Source organism: Gobio gobio, assembly GCF_949357685.1.
Source record: "Gobio gobio genome assembly, chromosome: 10".
Taxonomy (NCBI): domain Eukaryota; kingdom Metazoa; phylum Chordata; class Actinopteri; order Cypriniformes; family Gobionidae; genus Gobio; species Gobio gobio.
Window position 1 is genome coordinate 44,549,748 of NC_137116.1, and position 21,844 is coordinate 44,571,591.

General features: G+C 38.4%; 1 protein-coding gene across 1 annotated transcript in view; it reads right to left on the reverse strand.

Moving 5' to 3' along the window:
* Positions 1 to 21,844, reverse strand: part of fcho1 (FCH and mu domain containing endocytic adaptor 1) — a 65,604-nt gene that overhangs the window by 23,595 nt on the left and 20,165 nt on the right. Inside the window, exons 2-5 of the mRNA XM_079827433.1 lie at positions 21,084 to 21,137; positions 6,411 to 6,502; positions 2,275 to 2,349; positions 1,516 to 1,657 (exon numbers count right to left, since the gene is read on the reverse strand). Coding sequence (XP_079683559.1) covers positions 1,516 to 1,657; positions 2,275 to 2,349; positions 6,411 to 6,502; positions 21,084 to 21,116 — 342 coding nt within the window. The 5' untranslated portion in view covers positions 21,117 to 21,137. The remainder of the gene's footprint in view (positions 1 to 1,515; positions 1,658 to 2,274; positions 2,350 to 6,410; positions 6,503 to 21,083; positions 21,138 to 21,844) is intronic.

Sequence of the window (21,844 nt, forward strand, 5' to 3'; positions counted from 1 at the left end):
AATAACGGAGCGGTACGGAGCAAAGTGAGTGTTTCAAATTTTCAATGAATTCCTATGAAAGTTTCCATATGCGATCTGATAACGCACCAGACTGGACACGCGCCGAGAATGACAGCCGCGTTTACCTCAGCTCTTCTCAGCTCTTCGCTCTCGTGATGAATGAAATCTGACACCTGCTGCGTCTGTGACGTGACTTTCGTTTGGCTCACTCACACTTTATTGAAAAGACACGTTCAGTTTTTAATTGTAGTGTATATTCTCTAACTGAACGAAAGGATTTTATTGCTATGAATATCAAAACGACGGTGGGGCGGTGCCGCAGTGGGCAAGCGATAACCAGTGGCCTCGTAGGACAGCGAAGCAAGTGCATTCTGGGAGTTGTTGTCTTTCATCCACATGAGACAAAAATACATTTTCTGTCTTTTTTCAGTCTGAAGTGCCCCTTTAAGATCGCTGTGGAAATGTGGAAATCGCTGGGAAAACCGGAAGACAAAACACAATGAGCGCAGGGGCGGGGCTACATAAGGTCTGCTTTGGCAAAATTATTTAAACACATTAAGTTCAGAGTACAATTGTTTGGTTAGCAAGTCACAATAAAATAAAAAAAGACCAATTTATAATTTCCTACACAAGTACCATTAACACTTCAAAAAGGGCTAATGCAAGCTAGTGCACTCACTGCAGAAAAAACTTAAGTATATATTTATTTTACAAACAAATCTAAATTAGCATTTCAAGTAATATCTACATTGTACATAATGGCGTGGTTTGCGGTTTATGTAATGACGTCATAGCGCAATGAAGTCACAATGTCATTTAGCAACTTTTAGCAACAAATCGGTCTGTCTTTAGCAACTTCCCCTGAAAATTAGTTGGCGACAGTGTAAATGACAGAGTATTTTACGTTTTTTTGCTGTTATAAGGAGGGGGTTAGTGACCAGACGACATCATCCAGATGTGCCAATCACCGGAGCTAGGCAGAAAAAGACTACAGGAGTGCAAAAACTAATCTCTGCACAAGTGACCAAATCACTTTTGTTATTTTTTTATCAGCCCTACAAAACCTGACCTATGCAAGAGTGCATTCTGTTAAATTCTTAGTGCTTAATATTGGACTGGACTGTACCAACTACCTCAAGGGGACTAAATGCTGCTAGGTGGAACAAACTTTAATTTGCACTACTGTGTTCAAAATAAATGGGGAAAAAACAGCATTGGGGATTTGTTGCTTTTTCCTGTTGTACCGAACTCGTATCGAACCGTGACCCCAAAATTGAGGTACGTACCGAACCATGACTTCTGTGCACCATTACGCCCCTATTACAATCAAGATTTCAAGCACAACATTAGAACTCAATGCACTCGTTCACATCAGTCTGAAGTACTGCAGGGGATCAGAAATATTGTGATGGATAGATAAAAACAAAACAGCAATGCACAATTGTGGGTGCATAAGCCAGTTATTTGTCAAAGTCATGCGCAAAGATTCTATCCATTTAAAAGCCCTTCATTTACCTTGCGGTGAATTTTGACCTGCTCCTCGCTGTACTTGTTGATGTCACGGATGAGGTCGTTCATCTTCCTCATTAGCTCCAGGTGGCAGAGGGCCAGTTTGTCCGAGGACACACGAAAAACGTCCCACATGGGGGCAAACGTGCTGGGGAGCGAAGCAGGTGGTTAGATGCTGATGAATGGAAGTGCATAAGCCGCTCAGATTTTTTTAACAGCACAGCAGTATTAGAAAAACAACAGGCTACCATGTCTTTGTAAGTCTACATCTTCCCAAACATAACGTTCATAGGGAAAAAGTTATATAAAAACTGCATGGCCAAATAAAAAGTTTACATTGCTATTAGCTTTGTATTTTTTCTTTACAAATTTTGATTCTATGCTAACTTTGCATCTTTGCAAAGTCAGTTTTTACAGTGTCAGAGCACTGCATGATTGTTTTGAACTAGCACATGCTGTGCAGACAGGAAGTGAGATGAAGGAAGCAGAGGAAAGAGCTAACCATAGCAATGACTTTTCGTCCATTTACACACAGCCACACATACTCATGCAAAAAAAAATACATGCATGCAATTCGCTTGAATCTCCCTGCTGATAAGTATCTGTAAGGCTGCAGCAGGACAAACTTTTCAAGAGAAAATAATCAATGTTTTGTTCATCTCCAGATGACATCAAATCAGATGGTAATGGTGATTTATTCAACACTTATCAATCTCACATGTAATATTTCAAAAACCACATAATAACAGCAATGATGTCACTCACCCAAGAGGGCTTCCATTGCTAGCCACCTTGGCGAGTTTGCTCATGGATTTCGAGTAAGTCTCCTCAATGGCTGCCCTTAAATGGAAACACAAACACACACACACACACACACACACACACACACAAACACACACACACACACACACACACACACACACACACACACACACACACACACACACACAGAGTCAGCAGGTAATCGGTTCGCAAAAATACTTTCACACTTAAGTGATTAAGAACCAACATTAATGCCTCAATTGTTCACAAACAGTTTTTCAATGCTAGGTGCTAAATGTTTATATTCGCAATGGTACACACATACTTTTTGATTTGTGAAAGAAAAATATGGTAGAAGTGGTAGAACCCTTACAAAATATAACCATGATAACCACAGTCTCTACCCAAATGTCACAGTTACTACTGTGGTAACGTGGTATTACCAGAAACAAGTAAATAAAAAATGTGTTAACATTTAAATTAAAAAAGACCCATGTGAATTTACAATAATGTAATAACTGTACTACTGTTTAGTAACATACATGGTAAGTTTCTGTATGGAAAACCATGGACCATCAGAACAAAAACTGATGCAAGAGTGAAAAACCAGTGCAGTTCTCCAGAGGGCTACGATCACAGCCAAAAACGCCCAATATTTATTTCCCAATATTTTTCACCACTGTGTGATCTGCCTTCTCGATAAGCCAAGATTTTTGCTGTGACTTCAGAGTCTGCTCATGGGAAAAAGGATGTTGTCTTTATTATCCCAGTGCACCAGGCTATATTGTTGGCTCTATCATCTTATTTTATTCTTAAAAGTGAACCGTTGCTATCTGTTGGGACAGTCAAGTCAGATTCTTCAAGGAACGGAGACACTTTGAGGCACAATGTCCTGAGTGGATACAAAATGGCCTTAGAAAATTGATATATGTAATTTATTGCACCAGCTATGCTTTTATCAGGGCCGTATTTGTCTCTCTCAATTTCTCAGAACTCTCCTTCAGGGCTTTCCTGGACAGATTTCTAACACACACACACAAAAACAAAAACCAATTTAATCCTCTAGTCCATGACGGAGGGTGCCTGCATCCAGCTCCATTATAATGGATAGAAGAGACTATGAAAGTTGGCAGTAGGCTTGGCGGAGCTCTAAATAGTCTCTGTTCTTTCTGCAGAATGAGAGTGTCGTTACAGAGTTTTCATTTTAATTATTGCAATTAGCTCCAACTCAAGTGTCTACTACAGACCAAAAGGAATGCTCACACATCCCACATATGCTGTCATATGGATGGGTGAAATTAAAGATCTTTCCTCATCTGTTTCATCCACTGACTGACTGCATATAGACAAAGCATTTTCAGACTTCTGCGCTGCCTTGCATTGGCGGACGTGTATGAGCAGACAGTGAGCACTTTGTTGACTGCTCTGCTCCTCTCAGGTTAGTGTGTTTTGACACTCAAGTGTTGTGTGCTGAAAGACAGCACTGTGGTGTGGAGAAAGCAAGCAATGGAACAGAGAAAGTTATTCGAGCAAAAAAGCAAAAAATAATATGTCATATGATAAGATTACATACAATGATATCAGTCATAGCATTACATTGTGATACACTATGTTGCGTTGTTACTGTAATGTAACATTAGGTTACACTTTATTTTAAGGTGCCCTTGTTACAGCGTATTTGTACATTTAAGTACTGAGTAATATTAATTATTATGTAATATCTAGATGATTAGGGTTAGGGTTTGGTTTAAGGTAAGTTGCTTGCAATTATGCATCATTTTTTACTCTTATTGCTATAAGTAACATATGTAACAAGGGCTGGACGAGTAATCGAAAAGTAATCGAAACCCATTGGTTATTTCGGTTTTAAATCCTGTTAATTCATACATACTACCGCGCGTGCAGTCACGTGACTCCGCCCCGTCCAGTCAGTGGCATGGAAGCAACACAGAGGCAAACTCAAACACAGATGCTGAGTCCCAATTCGCCTACTTATACTACGACCTAAAAGTATGTACTCTTTTTGTGAAGAAAGTACATACTTTTGAGTGTGTAGTAAAAGAGTATGCAAGCTTTGGGACATACTACTTCATCATCTTTAACGGACTCTGTTGCTTAGTTACGTGCATCCCGTCACCGTTTAAACTGTCCTGTCAATCATCATCACAGTTAAAATCCTCCACATTCAATTTAATTTCCTACCGTATTGGGGAGAAATGTAGTAGCACATTGATCTGCCATTCGCGAGTCTTTAATGCAGAGACTCTCCTCATGTGTTTGCAATTTAAATATAATGATGCATTTAAAAGTTAAATGGCCAAACTTATCATTACAAAAGTGCAGAATGCTGCTGCAGGTGAAATATAATGAGGATAACATTGAATAAATATCTTTTCGTCAGGTTAAATACTGATAATTGATCACTCAAGCCCCTTAATCTAAACCTCTCTACTTAACCGTCGAACTCTCACATCCGTCATGTTTGTAGTTTTTTAACACTTTTTTTCCGCGTTTGTAGTTCTAATCGAATCCTCGTCCAACTCGCAATGGGTTGTGGGCAATATCAGGCGTTAGAGTGTGCGTCAATCTGTACTTCGTATTCTGACCGGAAATAGTAGACCATCCGGGAATCTTTGGAATACTCTTTTCAACATACTACCATTTGGGACATAATAAATCTATTTTCGAATACTATTTAGGACGGATAGTGTGCGAATTGGTCAACACACGCAGACAGCATCCTCACAAAAGTTTGTCAATTGTATGTGTTTAAAGGCTTGCCAGTTTGAACATTCAAATAATTTTACACCATTCAATGACAGCAATATGGAAAACATGGCACTTCAGTGCTCGCAAGCTGTTTTCTGTGACACAGAGAGCCAATCAACGTTGTGTCACTGACAATGCGCAAGCCCTGAAGCCAGATCACTTTCACTTGCGCCTTTACTAGACTTTGTCAATTTTATGTGTTTTAAGGCTTGCCTTTTTTTTGACCGTTTGGTCATTAAAGCAATCTTAGACCATCGGATGTGTATCATTATATTGAGCTACTACTGCGCTGATGCATTGTGACGATTGTGACACACAAACACTCATACAGACAGTAGCTCGCACATCACGTGAAGATCACACGCGCAGAGAGGAGCGCAGAAACTCATTGTCGACGCTGTCCTGTGATGTATCACAAAAGTAGCTTAGAAACTCAATTTAAAACATCTTTTTCTACTTTTGAAGTAACTACATACAATGCACAGCTTCAGGGGTTAATAAAGGCCTTCTGAAGCGATGCGTTTGTGTAAGACAAATATCCATATTTAAAACTTTACAAACTGTAACCTCTAACTTCCGCTAACTGTCGTATGCACGTTTACGAGAGACTGGCGTACCGGCGTAGGACGTTCCGGTGAGAATATGCTAGTTCTCATGAGAACCAAGTTTTGTTTTGCTCTATCCTCCGCGGTTCCGCGTACGTCACCGGAACTTATGCTATAATAATGCCTGCGTCATACGTTGGGACGCCAGTCTGTCGTGAACGCACATATGCGTACAGTTTATAAAGTTTTAAATATGGATATTTTTCTTACACAAGCGCATTGCATCGCTTCAGAAGGCCTTTATGAAAACCCTGGAGCCGTGTGGAACACTTTTAAGATGGATAGATGCACTTTTATGGACTTCAGAACAGTAACTGCCATTCACTGCCATTACAAAGCTTGGAAGAGCCAGGACATTTTTTTATATAACTCTGATTGTGTTCGTCTGAAAGTAGAATGTCATATACACCTAGGACGACTTGAGGGTGAGTAAATCATGGGCTAATTTTCCTTTTTGGGTGAACTATCCCTTGTAATGTAATGTTAAGTAAGCGTGTAACATTACTTTCCAAGATAAAATAAAATCAAATACGACAGCAACAACGTCCAGTATAATAAAGCATAAGGTAAAAGTTAAAATATTATAACATGAATATTCCACGTTTAATTGAACTTAACAAAACTACAACAGCTACAGCTGAGTTAAAAACACAAGAAGTGAGGAGTAGAAAACAAATTCCACATCACATTCCTGTCAGTACCAGTTACACTATATCACCCCTCCTCCCCATCACCATGACAACTCCTCCCAAAACAACACCTCACCTCTCGCGCACAAACTCAGCCAACTCCTTGGTGGCGATCTGTCCATGCTTCATGTTGTGGTAGAGAACATCAAAACCTGCATTCTTCTCTCCCTGTGAACAAACAAAAACACCAACATAAGGTACATTCATGAAGTGTGTGCGAAATGAATCATCCTTAGAAACAAATAGCATGTGTTAAAATATAAATAGCAAGAGGAACTTGTCGATTGTGGCCCATTGGCCACAGCAGGCACAAAATATTGCACAGAATGTCAGTATTTCTAAACGAATACTGAAAAAAAAGTTCTCATTATTTTCAGAACACATAAGAGAACAGAGTCAGGGAGAACTACAATTAACCAAAAGAAGGATAAATAAAAATCTGCTTGGGGTGGACAGGTTCCAAAATGTACTTTTAACGATTCAAAAAATGCAAAGAATAGTAAATAAAACCATGTTAGTCTTGGTTACTCAGTTTTTAGGAAATGCAATGTAAGAATGACAGTCTGACTGTGTATTTTTTGTTTTGGTGTTGGCATAAAGGACACTGAATCGATTCAAAGACACACAAAAACAAACCAAGCATTTTTCTTTTACTGTCCACTGAAGGGGAAAAATTCCACCCAGAGAATAACCCGCCAGCCTCTCATCCCTCTGGTTGTGAAATATACAAGTGAAAATCTCAACTGTCATTTACAGAAATACATATTTTTGAAGAAATAATACTTTTATCATACATTAAAAAACTAATCATACAAATAATATAATAAAATATAATATTATTTTTAATGGGAGGTAACTTCCGGAAAATGAGTTTTTTCAGCAGGGGATGTCTGGTGTAGTGAAAATACAACAACAATAGCACAGCAGTGCTTGCAAGACATGCCACGTGAGCAAGGAGCACAACACTTCCCCCAGATTTCCCTCAAAGGCCAAAGCCCAGTAGGGAGATCCTCAGATGATAACCTTTGAAACAAAGTAACGGCATATCCTGCGGTCAAAGTTAGCCAGTCTAAAAATAAACCCCTTTCTTTTAGCAAACAGAAAAATGTCAACAAAGGAGAGAGAGAACGAAATGACACAACCAGAGCAGTCAGTGGCCATAATACCTCCAAACCACAGAAAAGAACTTCCCAGGTAAAAGACGGATTGACAAAATTCCCACCGTCCAAAGATAGAAACTGGACAAGGCCAAAACATACAAAATAGAAAGCATTCTACTAAGTGTTGCACAAATGCTGATGTCAAGTAAGAGTGTGGCAGATGAAGACAGTTGTGCAAATTAGCCCTCTCTTAAAAACTTTTCACTTACTTAAGTCTAAACTCTATGCCATTAAGAAAGTGAAAAAACTGGTGTCAACATATGTTATTTAAGAAACTAGAAATGTAAATTTTAGACATGACATTTAACAAAATAGATTTTTTTCTGGCATATTTTATAGTTTGAAATAGAATCTGGTATATTTTAATTAACTTAAAATTGAATTGTTTTGTGTTTTTTTTTTTTTACACATTTGTGTTTCTAAACAGCAGATTTTTTATGTTCTGAGGTGAAATTAGCTGTAAATATTCAGATTACAAAAAAACTGCAGCTTCAAGTTTTCAGATGAAGAACTCCAAGTTCAACAATCTAAAATTCAAAAGTCAGATCATACAAAAAAACAGCACTGAAAAACATTGCTGTAAAAAACCGGCAAAATTCTGAGAGTTTGAGGACGAGCTTCCTATCCGTGTCCGCAGCGCTCATGACAGGAATATATGTGGAAAAGCAGAGAGAAAATTGAAACTGCAGCGAAGAACGCGTTCTTTTAAAACTGGACCAGTGACTGTGGTGAGCGGAAAGAACTGAAACTGAAAAAGTGGCGCCTGAAACAAACTTGTTCATGTTCACGGCGCTTATGATGCTTCGAATCCCTTAAAAGAGAAATTTGCAACTGACATGCAAGGAGCACATTCTTTTAAAACTGGAGGTTTGTGTCAGAGTGTTTTCTCTCACATCCAAATCACTCAAACGGTGACTGATGAGCTGGAACTGAACAAGATGGAATAGCGCTTGAGAGTGAAGTGAATGATTATAAACACATTAAACAGAGAGGGAGAAAAGCTGTCGATTCACTGTAATACATCATTTATTCCCAAATGTCAGTGTTTATGAAGGCTTTCAGACTATCTATTTCTTGGTGGCACTGAATCTGATGGTTGTAGTGCTCGTTGGCGGGAGAAAAAAAAACGTGTAAAATTTGTTCTTAAACATCATTGATTATTAAACTTTTAAAATGCAATTTCGTTTAACTTTCCAAGCTATACAACAGTTTGAGTTTGTATTCTTTTACTCTACTTTTTCCTGCAAATGTTCACGTTGCTTTTTTTTTTCACGTCCATTTTGAGTGTTCTTGCTTATAAATAAACGTTCACTTTTTTTATTAGCCGATTACTGTTGTGTTCTTACTGTGGTAATTTCCTGTGTGATTTTAATATCCAACCTATTTTGGGGTTCCTTTTTGACCTAGAGCTGTGTTGCCAAAATTACCCAAATTGGGTTGTTTTTACCTCACCCTTTTTAGTGTGTATTGTAAATTGAAATAATCACAGAAATGTACTGCATGTATTTTTTTTTATTTTTACAGTAAATGGTATTCATACTGTAGAATTACAATATATTGCGGGCAACTCTACTGTCAGTATTTTACTATAAAATAAAAAAATATTGTAAAATACTGTATTTCGTTGTTACAATTTCACAATATTCATACCGTAAGATTACAGTAGATTGCTGCCGACTCTGCTGCCAGTATTTTACAGTGACATTTTTTACAGTGAGGTCAGAGGTCAAGCTTTAGTTTTCCACAGGGAAAAGTAGAGGTTCTCAGAATAGAGTTTGACCCATCAGAGAGCTGCTATAATTCTGTAAAGTGCCAAAAGAGAACTGATCCAAACAAACCAATATCAGATATTTCTGCTTTGAATAGTTTAAGTTTAAGACTTTATTGAAAATTTATTTTAAATCACTATGAAAAAAGAAAATGCTGAAAAAGGGGGATTCACTTATATGCTCTATGTAGTTCCTATGGCACTACAGTCAAATCCAAACTATATCAATTACCTATGGACACTTCTGGTGTTCAGTTTCAGTCCTTTGTGTTGTACATGATCACAGTATAGTATGATGTTGTTTAAAGAACTGTGCTCACAAAACAAGTGGACCAGTTGCAACCAGTTGTAATTTCAATGTTAAAATGAAATGAAAAACAACAGCTGATGTTTGTTGTGTGGCCAGTATGCTTGTTGAAACCTGAGCCCTTTGGAAAGCTGATCTCCTATGATTTTCTCTGCCCACACAGCACAGGTACAACAGCACCCCTTTCAAAGCAGTCTATCCTTCTCTAACTCTCGTCTGCCTCTTTCTCTCACTTCCCTCTTTCTTTTTATATACAGGATGGTAAACAACTATCTGGCAGGCTTAAACCGACAGAGTTTTCCCCTGGATACTTCAGTCAGAATTTAGTGCTGAAAGCAAATGGACTGATAGCCCATCTGCTGACGTCCAAAATAAGTCTGTTCTTTCATAGCTTCATTCCCTGAAGTTCATTTGCAAAGCATACAGCAGTATCTGCCATTCACCTTATCTAACGTAATTCACCTTATCTAATAAAACACTGAGGACGTTTTATGTGTGAAGAGAGCATGACAGACAGGGAGCGAGAAACAAAATAAGCGGACGGCTGCGATGACATTAAGCAGAGCTGCAGGTGTTGAAAGAGGAACTCCAATCCGCTCGGTATTAAAGTCTCCTACCAAGATAGCGGTTGCTAAAGCGACAGGGTTCCCTTGGTAACTGTGAGAGAGTGGGAGACACATGACAGCTCATTCCATAAGGTGACAGGCATATGTGTGTGTCGGTGCTAGAGAGGGGCTGAAGTATTCGGTCTTGTTCATCACAAGTCCCAGGATTGTTAAAAAATTCAGTTTGGCCTCTCCTTTAAGGAAGTGGAGAAAAGCTTTGAAAAAATAAATAAATAAATATATATATATATATATATATATATATATATATATATATATATATATATATATATATATATATATATATATATATATATATATATATATATATATATATATATATATATATATATATATATATATATATTAGTGGTGGGCATAGATTAATTTTTTTAATCTAGATTAATCTCATTGTGAACTTGGAATTAATCTAGATTAAAATGGTTAATTTGAATTCTGCCGAAGGCATTCAGAATATGTGTACTCGTAAGTGATCGTTTGTCTTTTTGTAGTTGGAATAATAAATAACTTCTGTCCCTTTAAGACCTGACGCACGCATGGAGCCCAAACACTGTTCCTGTGAGTTGGTTACGACTGTGTTTACGCTAAAACTCACCAAGATGGGCATTGAGACATTTTTGAGTGTATTTGACCATTAATAAGGAGCTAATTTTTGCACCTGTATGTCAGAGGTGGCTTTATTACGGTATGTGTGTGTGCGCTTCAGATGCGAGCGCGAAAACTGCGGGAATTAGTAGAATTAACGTTATGTGCAACCCCGCGCAAAATTCAGACCGGTCACACCAATACTAACACGCTGTCATGATCCGCCAGAAAACGCGTTCGCCATGTTCAGAGGGTTAACCGGCCTGAATGAGAGGAGGCGGGTGCGTGTCAACTCGCTGTCGGTCGGAGAGGAGAGGAGAGCATAGCGAAATATGGATATTTTTGACAACACTAGAAGGCATACACACAGGTTCGAGGACTCGTTCTCTCGCCCCTACTACAGTGCAATTCAGCTAAGTATACGTCCGCGCTAAACTATCAAGGTGAAAGTCATCATAGCTTGCGTAGTATAGACCCAGCCCCCAACCCAACTTTGAGAATACATTAACGGCGATATTTTTTATTATCGCCCGATAAGAGTCTCACGTTAACGCAGCACGTTAACGCCGATAATGGCCCACCACTAATATATATATATATATATATATATATATATATATATATATATATATATATATATATATATATATATATATATATATATATATATATATATATATATATATATATATACAGTGGGGAGAACAAGTATTTGATACACTGCCGATTTTGCAGGTTTGCCCACTTACAAAGCATGTAGAAGTCTGTAATTTGTATCATAGGTACTCTTAAACTGTGAGTGACGGAATCTAAAGATTCCTAAAGACAAAAATCCAGAAAATCGCATTGTATGATTTTTAAGTAATTCATTTGCATTTTATTGCATGACATAATTATTTGATACATCAGAAAAGCAGAACTTAATATTTGGTACAGAAACCTTTGTTTGCGATTACCGAGATCATACGTTTCCTGTAGTTCTTGACCAGGTTTGCACACACTGCAGCAGGGATTTTGGCCCACTCCTCCATACAGACCCCGGACTTTCAGCTCCCTCCAAAGATTTTCTATTGGGTTCAGGTCTGGAGACTGGCTAGGCCACTCCAGGACCTTGAGATGCTTCTTACGGAGCCACTCTTTAGTTGCCCTGGCTGTGTGTTTCGGGTCATTGTCATGCTGGAAGACCCAGCCACGACCCATCTTCAATGCTCTTACTGAGGGAAGGAGGTTGTTGGCCAAGATCTCGCGATACATGGCCCCGTCCATCCTCCCCTCAATACGGTGCAGTCGTCCTGTCCCCTTTGCAGAAAAGCATCCCCAAAGAATGAGGTTTCCCCCTCCATGCTTCACGGTTGGGATGGTGTTCTTGGGGTTGTACTCATCCTTCTTCTTCCTCCAAACACGGCGAGTGGAGTTTAGACCAAAAAGCTCTATTTTTGTCTCATCAGACCAAATTTGCATTCTCCCATTCCTCCTCTGGATCATCCAGATGGTCATTGGCAAACTTCAGACGGGCCTGGACAAGGAGAACAGGAGGGGAAAACTAACAGGTCTGTGAGAGCCGGCATTCTTACTGGTTGGTAGGTGATCAAATAGTACTTATGTCAAGCAATAAAATGCAAATGAATGACTTAAAAATCATACAATGTGATTTCTGTATTCTTGATATTATAAATAAAATAAAAACTATTGTAAAAATGCATTAACTCATCTGTGACCACCTGGGGGTCTCATAGAATATTACTATAAATAATAATAATACAAGTATTAGTATAGCACCTTTCACACAAGAAATGCAGCTCAAAGTGCTTTACAAGCAGCACCAAGTACTGCAAATAAAAACAAATAAAAAACATAATTAACATAATATAAGATTAACAATCTCCCACCTATTAACGTATCCCACCTAAATCGCAACAAAAGTGTTTTGCAATACAACATGAACACAATAACTAAGTACATTGTACTTATTTTTTGGATGTAATTACATACAGTACAGACACATTTTAACAAAATGAATTAATAATAAAAGAAAACATAATAGCCTACAGAGAATGTTTCAGAAAAGTTATTTACTAGTTAAAAGTAAATAAGTAGGGTTTCAATTTTTTAGAGAGCTGGATTCCCTAATATCTTTTTGTAATGTGTTGTTAAGCCATAATGTCAAGAGTTTTATAAATCTCTTCAGGAATCATTTCAACTTGAAACTTTCCTATCATGCCATGTCTATGGGTTTCTCTTTTGAAAGGCTGAACATCCAACAGTAGTGTCCACCTCACAATGACAACTTGTGTTAGCCTGCAGAACTAACCAGTCTCACTTGATTTGAATTAGCCCTATATGCTGTAAACACACAAGCAGGGATGATAACTTCATCAGCATGTAGAAAGGACTAATTATGGAGTTTGATGAATGAGACGTATGTCTCATCTCGTGGAAGTTGTAATTGGATGATTGTAGGGCGTTCCAGTGCCATGATGCTCAAGGCACTGAGGCAATCATGTGAGACCCAATAAACACACACAAACGACAAGCAACAGAACAGAACACTGCAGCCCCTCGAAAAACCTTTTCACATACTAGTGTCTCAGACAGTGCAGGTCCATGAGTTCACCGTGGCCCGAGAAGGAGCAGGACTGTGTGATGGTGTTCTTGTAGATCTATCGTTTATACTCTATTTTGGCTGTGTGAAAACTTGTATGTACAACGCTGCCCATCCGATTCCTGAAACAAATGACTCTCAGTAGTTGATTATTTTAAGAATGAATCCATTTTAAATACTGCCTTTTATAAATTAGAGTATTACAAGAGAGAGTATTTCTTTCTCTATAGAAGCACAATTTACATTAGAACTGAAATAGAAATTATCTGAATTGAATCAAATAAAGTCCACATTTTCAGAACCTTCATCAGAATCCCGGGTGAGATTGTTCATAACAATATGCATATTTGATTATTTGCTAATTTCCCAGAATTCCCTCCAAAGGTAGCCTGGATGCCAGCCGAACTTAGCCCCGCCCACAACATTTTTACTCGGGCAGTTCGGTCTGGACTTGATCGGTAGAGAAGTAATTATGCCCGAACAGAAACTGTTCGGACCAATGAAATTGTCAGGGCGGGCTTTAGACGATGATGGACAGATGATAAACAGTAACGTAATCATCCACGTCATCAAAGGCGCTTGGGTTGAGTTTGTTCTAATCCTAATCGGAGAACTTGTTCGTATATGCATTCACCTTTACTATTTCTCTCAGAAATGATGATCGTGTTGGTAAGTACTCTGTGTATCCTTAAATTATTTTGTTACAACAACGGCAAAGATCATTTACACTCATCTTTTTCTTCTAACGTTAGGCTACTTATTCCAGCGTGCGGGCAGACAGGGTTGCCAAGTTTTTACAACAAAACCCGCCCAATTGCTAACGTTCCTCAAAACTAGCCCAAAACAAGTCCAATAGCTTTCCGGGGGGGGGGTTCTCCGGGGGAAAAAAGGCATTTGGGGGATAAAATGTGTTATTTTGGCAGGGCTGGCAGCTAAAATTCGCATTCCTGGGTCTGTATGTCTCATAATTGGGGTCGCTTCAACCAGCGGACATGGCAACACAGCGCAGTTGAGTTCTGCTGACATTTGACAACTAACGTTATGCGTCGCTCCGTTGCTCTGATTGGTTGTAGGTCTATCCAATTGAGGTCATTCCTGGTTCGGTTGAAACACGCCCCATAATCACAGCCCAACGGAGCAGAATCAGACTCATATTCTGACTAGAATTGAGTATGACGACGTCAGGCTACTCCAAAGGTGCTGTAGTGTTAAAGGACTTAATGCTGACTTTGCATTATGGCTAAAACACACTCACATGGCCCAGTCCTGTCACCTGTGATGAATAACTGCATTAGCTCTTAGGTAAGAAAGAGGGAAATCATTCACTGGCCTAAAGTAAATCATCCACCTCTCTTTTTCCTGTATATACAAGTCTTGATTAAATCAAAGTGGGATAATAAGACAGATATACTATATCAGTGTTGTTTGTCTTGAAATGGAGATGGAGACGGGGCTAAACATTAATGGAATTTTCTCACTTGTATATAAAAATAAAGGCATTTTAATGACGCACAAGCCATAAAAGCCTCTTTATGATGGTGGAAACTGATGGACCGTGACCCAAAACACAAATGAACGGGGACGAATAACCATTTGCTCAGTAGGCATCATTTATATGCTGAAAGGAAGACACTGTTAAGTGTGTTCTAACCTTTAATCAGGTGACAAATCAACAAATTCTACTATTATAAAGGCATGGCTTATGTTTTGAATAATAATGAACCTTAAAGGGCATAATGCAGGTTAGAGCCCCCAGTGAGTCAATGTATAAAAAAATTATTTAGAGATTTTCTTTAAAATATGCTTCTGAAGCCGATTTTGTGAGAAAATTTTACTTCCGCATTTAAAAATGCCAAAAATGGAAGTGATGCAACGGGAGGGAGTGTGGCCAATTTCAACAATAGGGCAACTATTGAATTCTTAATTATATAAAGTTACTTGACTGGACACTCTCAGAGGGTTACTAAGCAATGTCATGGCCAAATTAATAATGCAATAAATATTCACACTATGCATTTCACATCAAACATTACTTATAAAAGCCAACAGAATGAGACACGATGGACAAAAAAGTCTATGCATGTGTCCATAAATAAATATAAAAAATCTCACTGTGAAAGCTAAACTGCATATAATGTTCTCTGATGGTACTAGATAAGTTCATGCGGTTTGATTAGTAATTTTCACGGGCAAATGCGAGAAAATGCATGCTTTGTAGAGTCCTGAGCTAAGGTCATGCATTAAACAATTTTCTAGATCCAATAAGATCTAGATCAAAGCTTCATGAACACTTTAATGTGAGACTGAGAAAATCTGCATCTAAGCTGGCAAAATTGAAACAGAACAGTAAGAGTGAAACTAAATTAACTGATTAGGCTGCTAAATGAGCTCTGTTGTGAGACAACATCTGACAGCCTGCTAAACGCCCTGTTTTCCATCTGAGGAGAAACCAGATTGAAGACAGTCGTAAGGATGAAGACGTATGAGCTAAATAAGGAATGTGCTTAATCACTGCGATTGTGAATTCCCTCTCGGAGACTTAATTAATCAAGCATTTTCAGTAATTACCCAAATGTGTCGCTTCAGTCATTTCACACAGGTGTTTTTATTCAGTGTTGCAGAAACAGTCAGAGCAGGACGAACGCACACAAGACAAACACGCACAATTATGATCACGTTATATGCACACACAGACACACATTAGAATAATCATTTCTTTAAAGTCAACATGACTCAGTATTTGCAATCCATTTTTAGTTCTGAATGAAACAAGGAAAGCAAGGACATTTTTAGAGTGACCGTGAGACTTTTCAGCAATTGGAATCAGGGATTGATTATATTGTCACTACTCTCCTGAAATCGTCGGCACACATTGGGTGAAATTTAGGCAGCCTCGGTGCCATCAACCAAAAAAGAAACTCATTTTATAGAACAAAAGATGACTTTAATATGAATTAACTGATTAACTTGGTGAAAAGTTATTAAATAAATATATTTTATATTTATTAATCTAAATAAACTCTTTCCCCGCCAGCGTTTTTGAAAAAAGTTGCCACCCAGCGCTATAATTTTGAATGATTTTCACAAAAGTTTCATGGCCCCCAGAATATTTTGTTATATGAATATCTGAACATGCAATATATATATATATATATACAAAAAAAAGAATTGACCATCTACTTTTAACATGATTTGTTATTCTACCTTCCTGCATTAATTTTCTTTTCATTAAATAAATCTACATTTTGAGCAAAAAGCTGAGCAAAAAGCTAAGAAAATAGCATTTTTGTCAAAGACAAAAGACTATGGCTGAATCCGAAATCGCCCCCTTTACCCTTAAATAAGGCACTATTTGAGGAGACAGCCATTTTTAGTGGTGTCCGAAACCATAGTGGATTTTATTGAGTGCACTCCTTCAATCCCACAATTCACTGCAAAACTGATGTATGCTCAAAAGCTAGAGAATACCCATAATGCACCGTGAGAGTCGCACGTCGGATGAATTCCCGCGTCTGACCACAAGCCTAACAGCTTTTCCAAACTTTGTGGCTACAACGTAAAACAGGTTTAAATTCCTTTTTTATTTTTTCAAATTGTATAAGTTTGTTTTATACATACTAGTTTACACGCAAGTTCAAGATAAATCTTTTAATTTACTGGAGTTGGTTTGCTATGTTTCAACTAATTATTAAACAGCGCACTCAGTGTCCGAATTCACTAACTCGTTTTCATTCACTCCTTCAAGTGGACTATATTAGTGGAGTAATGTAGGGAATAGTGAATGAGGGTATAGGGGGCGATTTCTAACACAGCATATGTCTCTGGATGATGATCCATTAACATCGCCAAAGCTTGCACAGTCCTATAGCTCATCCTGGGTTGACATTCCATTCAGTAACTTTAGGCGGTTTTGAATTATATGCTGTTTAATATAAAATCCCCATAAAGTTTTTTGGCTTTTAGTATGAATATGTTAGCCTTACTGTTATCTGTAAGCTAGTTTGCGCCAAAACAATGGCAACATACACATTTAGGAAGATATAAGCATTCAAAACAGTCTCGCACTTGGACTCTGCACTTCAGATTCTCATCAGATTTTCTGTCCAATCAAATGCAATCTCTAGAATCTAAAGCGTCCAGCCCCCAAACATTATAAATAGACGGTGAAGCTGCGGCTAAAATTTGTCACTTGTTCACACATTTACTATTTTCTACATGGTGAATGGCACATAGTGCACTATATAGGGCAGGGGTCTCCAACCTTTTTTCATTTGAGAGCTACTTTTTAAAAATGCATAGAAATACTCATGTTATACAATACTTAAACAATACTTAATACAAAACTCTTAAACAATGCATCATAATTATCATATTAACAACTATCCAAACTGTTTTACACCTGAAAGAGTGTAGTAGTAGTTCCAGAAGTCAGTACCAATACCATAAAAAAATTACGGTGCTTGGTATTTTATTTAACTATTTAAAAAAATTATATTAAATTCAATACATTTATTATTTATGATGATAATCAGTATAAGTAAATAATACAAACATTTAAAGGCTGTATGTTGTTTAAAAGTAAACATTGTTTATAAATAAAAAGATCCAGTGAAAAATAAGCAACCATCTAGGCATAATTATTATTATTAGTAGAGATGTATTATTGTTACATAGAGACGTAGCTAAATCTACTGTAGGCTACAACAGTACAAATATACAACAAATATATTCTGTCAATTTCTTCACGTTAAACCAAACTTTTATTTTGACAGGTTGCCTTTAAGTTGATCTTTGTGTGTTTGTGTTCATGTTATGACAGTTTTTTTTTTTAAATGAGGGTTAGGTCCTCTTTTAGTGACACACGGCAGAGATTACAAAGACAGTAATCTGCGCGCGTCCACAGAGACGCAGAACATGCAGGAGTGATATTTAAATAGTATTTTGCAGTTTAATATTTACAGAGAGTAGTATTTACTCGGCTACAGTATGGAGCCCCGCGCTTAGATAAACACGAAAGCGACTGAACACAGCTGCGGGAGTCGGTACTACTGGTACTACAGAAATGCTGGTATCGTCACATTTTAAAAATTTCACTACCGACATGGTACCGAAGTCATTTGCATGTTTACATTTACATTTGTTCATAAAATAAAAATAATAACCTCACGGCCCATATGTCAAACTTGATTTGCATTGGAGGGGGTGGGACACCTGTCTATATTAGCTCACTCTGATTAGATGAAAAGTACATCTTGGCGAGCTACCTCCAATCAGGCCACGAGCTACTGATAGCTCGTGAGCGACATGTTGGAGACCCCTGATATAGGGTATGGGGAACGATTCAGACAGTGTAAATATGACTTCCATTGGGGTGAATGAAGTCTGGTGTCACGAGAACCGCCGCAGCACACAGTCAAGGCCCATTTATACTTCTGCGTCGAGTGTACGCCGTAGGCTACGCCGTAGGCTACGCGCGTAGCCGACGCCGTCGTGAGCATTTATACTTCTGCGCTGTTGTCTGCGTCAATGTGCAATTCCACATGCAGACACTAGAAGGCAGTGTCCTCGGGCATGTTGGTGTAATCAAGACAACAGCCGAAGAAGAAGCAGCTTGATGTGTAGAATCTGTACATTCATGTCGGAATATCAGCAGCAGTGAGAGAGCGGCTTTTCTTGCAGCTTGAGTTGTTGTATCTAATACAAATTAAGCATCTCTAGTTGATTAGTAAAGTTAAATAAGGCGATCTGGCGCTGGAATGCATTTGTGAAACTATGCGGAGCTCGTGGCCGCTGTTTTCAGCAGCGGTGGCTCAGCAAGCGATTGTTGTTGCGGAGACTTCATTCACGAAATATACCCGAATGTGTCCCTGTTCTTGATATACAATTACTGATTAACATCTTTGGTTTTAATGAGAAAATAAATAAACTATACTCAGCGGATCTATGTATTTATTTACTACCATAAAGAATCGCTGGACTGCAAAATAGTGTGTTATAGCAGACGTAAGGAACTATCATCCAATTTCTGGACACACACACACACACTCCTATCGCAGATTTTTTATTTATTTATTGACCTGAGGGAAGGGTTCTGGCAGACCAATCACAGCGCTTGCGTTCCGCGTAGAATTGACGCGTTGTTACATTTTTGGAGAGGTGCGCGTCAGGCTACGGCGTAGGGTACGGCGTATCCAACGCGTCTATGCGTAGGGTACGCCGTACCCTCTGCGTGCACTCGACGCAGAAGTATAAATTGGCCTTCAGCTCCGGTCCAGAGACATGATAGCACAGAGCGGATCATATGAGCGAGTCTGATGTATCGGACCCATTTGAATTCTACACAGAATTATATATTTTAAAACAATATGGAGGAGATTAGAAGAAACGGTTAGAGATTAGGAGGAAATTGTGGCTTTAGCGAGCTCAACTACTCTGGCCGAGCTGTGATATAAATGATACGCTATTGGCTATTTTAAAAGGGGGGAGGGGCTGTTCGATATGTCCTGTCCTATCTTCCTGTTTCAGTGGAAATTACATCAACACATTGAATAATGCTGCACGTTTCAATTCACTTCAGTGGGCCTTTAATGTTGATGATCACGTTATTTTACATACGCATCTGCTTACATATGCTATCGCTTGTTTCTGCTTCTTCTTCACGTCTTTTGATCAGGAGATTCAGTACTTTATCAGAAGTTGCGTAATAGTGCCCCGTACCTTAGAACAGTGAAAACATGGAAAATTTTGTCAATGACGGGGTTGTGTTTTCTCATAAATTACAGAAAATTCCGTCAATGGCAAAGGACAGAGTTAAAGGCCAAGTTGATTTTATGTTGACTTTAAAAACTGCTTTTCGGAGTAATGAAAAAGAGTGCAGGCCAGAGCGTCTGTCTGCATACATCTGCATGAGCGATGAGGGGGGTCCTGAGTGAATAATAGTTCTGCATGGATGCTTGGGAGTTTTGGGGGGTGTTTTACACCAGCTTTGTGTAAGAACACAATAGAGGAGGTCTCTGTATCTACCACAGTCCTGCGACACAAAGCCAGACAACCACATGACCTGGCAGAAACAGGTCAGCAGACCAGAGGCTGCAACCAAACAGAAGAACACAGCAGAGGAACTCAAAAATAAAACCCCAGTCAAGACTACAAGTGAAAGAAGGGGCGTTCAGCCTAAAAAGGAGGGAACCAATCATTGTATGATGTTTATTTTTACGTGACATTGAAATGCCACTTTACTACTTTTCAAAAAAAACTAATTTGATGGCACAGATGTTGTAAGCTCCTCTAACATATGGAGGTCTTTATCTGGTAGGCTTCTGTACTGGTGTAATGTGGCCTGCATTCAGTAGAAGCAATTCCTGAATGTTCTGGCTTGATTTTCCTCTTCCTCGTTCTTTGAGAGGAACAAGCTAGGTATTAAAGTAGGACGCACCTGAAATAGCCCTACCAGGTGTGTGGAAAGTGCAGAGCACGGCTGTCCTCATGGGAAAGCTGACAAAGCCCTGGCCCTCTGCTTTTGTTCTTACACTTTTTTTTCTCTCTTTGTTCTTTCCTCTCGCTATACTTCCAATGATGTGACTGAAACAGTCAGCATATGAATCCCAAACTGCTTACGAGGCAACTGTATAAAACATACGCGGAGTAAACATTTGCTCTCACTGTACTAGCAGTATTGAATGAGAAATGTGACAGACTTACCCAAAAATTGTTCTTGAAATACGCCATCTCCATTTAGAGGGTTCCTAGAGAGTTCTGAAAGAGAGAAGAAGGTGGTTATGTCCCAGATATAATATTCAGAGGTGTTTTTCCCAAAACTCAGCGAAATTGTGAATTAAATGAATTTTAAATTAGTAAAATATTTTTCTCTTATCTCAGTTTAATATTCAGAGAAATTGAACTACTTATTCAAATTTTATAGCCAGTAACTGATCAATTATTTTTAAATAAAAATTCTAAAATGAATCATTTTAAATTGCAACATTGTAATGTACAGTAAAAACATAGGATATTTTGATTTCCTAAAGATTACATTTAAAAGGGTTATTAAATTATTAGTAATTAAAAGATGAAGTGACCGTTAAATGACAGCAAATTTAATCTAAATGCAAAAGTATGAAAAATAAGCATTTAGAGAGGGAGAGAGAGAGAGAGAGAGAGAGAGATAAAGATAGTCACAATGACTAATTCAGTATCTTTAAAGGTCCCATGGCATGACATTTTCATTTTATGAGGTTTTTCAACATTAATATGAGTTCCCCTAGCCTGAATATTGTCCCCAAGTGGCTAGAAATTTTGATCAAGTTCTGGCTGTCTTTCTCCGTCTTTGAGAAAATGACAGCCAAGACAAGCTGATCTGGAATTTTCCTGTTATGAAGTCATAACAGGAAAGGTTACCTCCCTTTCCTCTGCCCAGAGAATCTGGCACGCCCATGCAAGCGCTATATTTGTCCTCGAGAGAT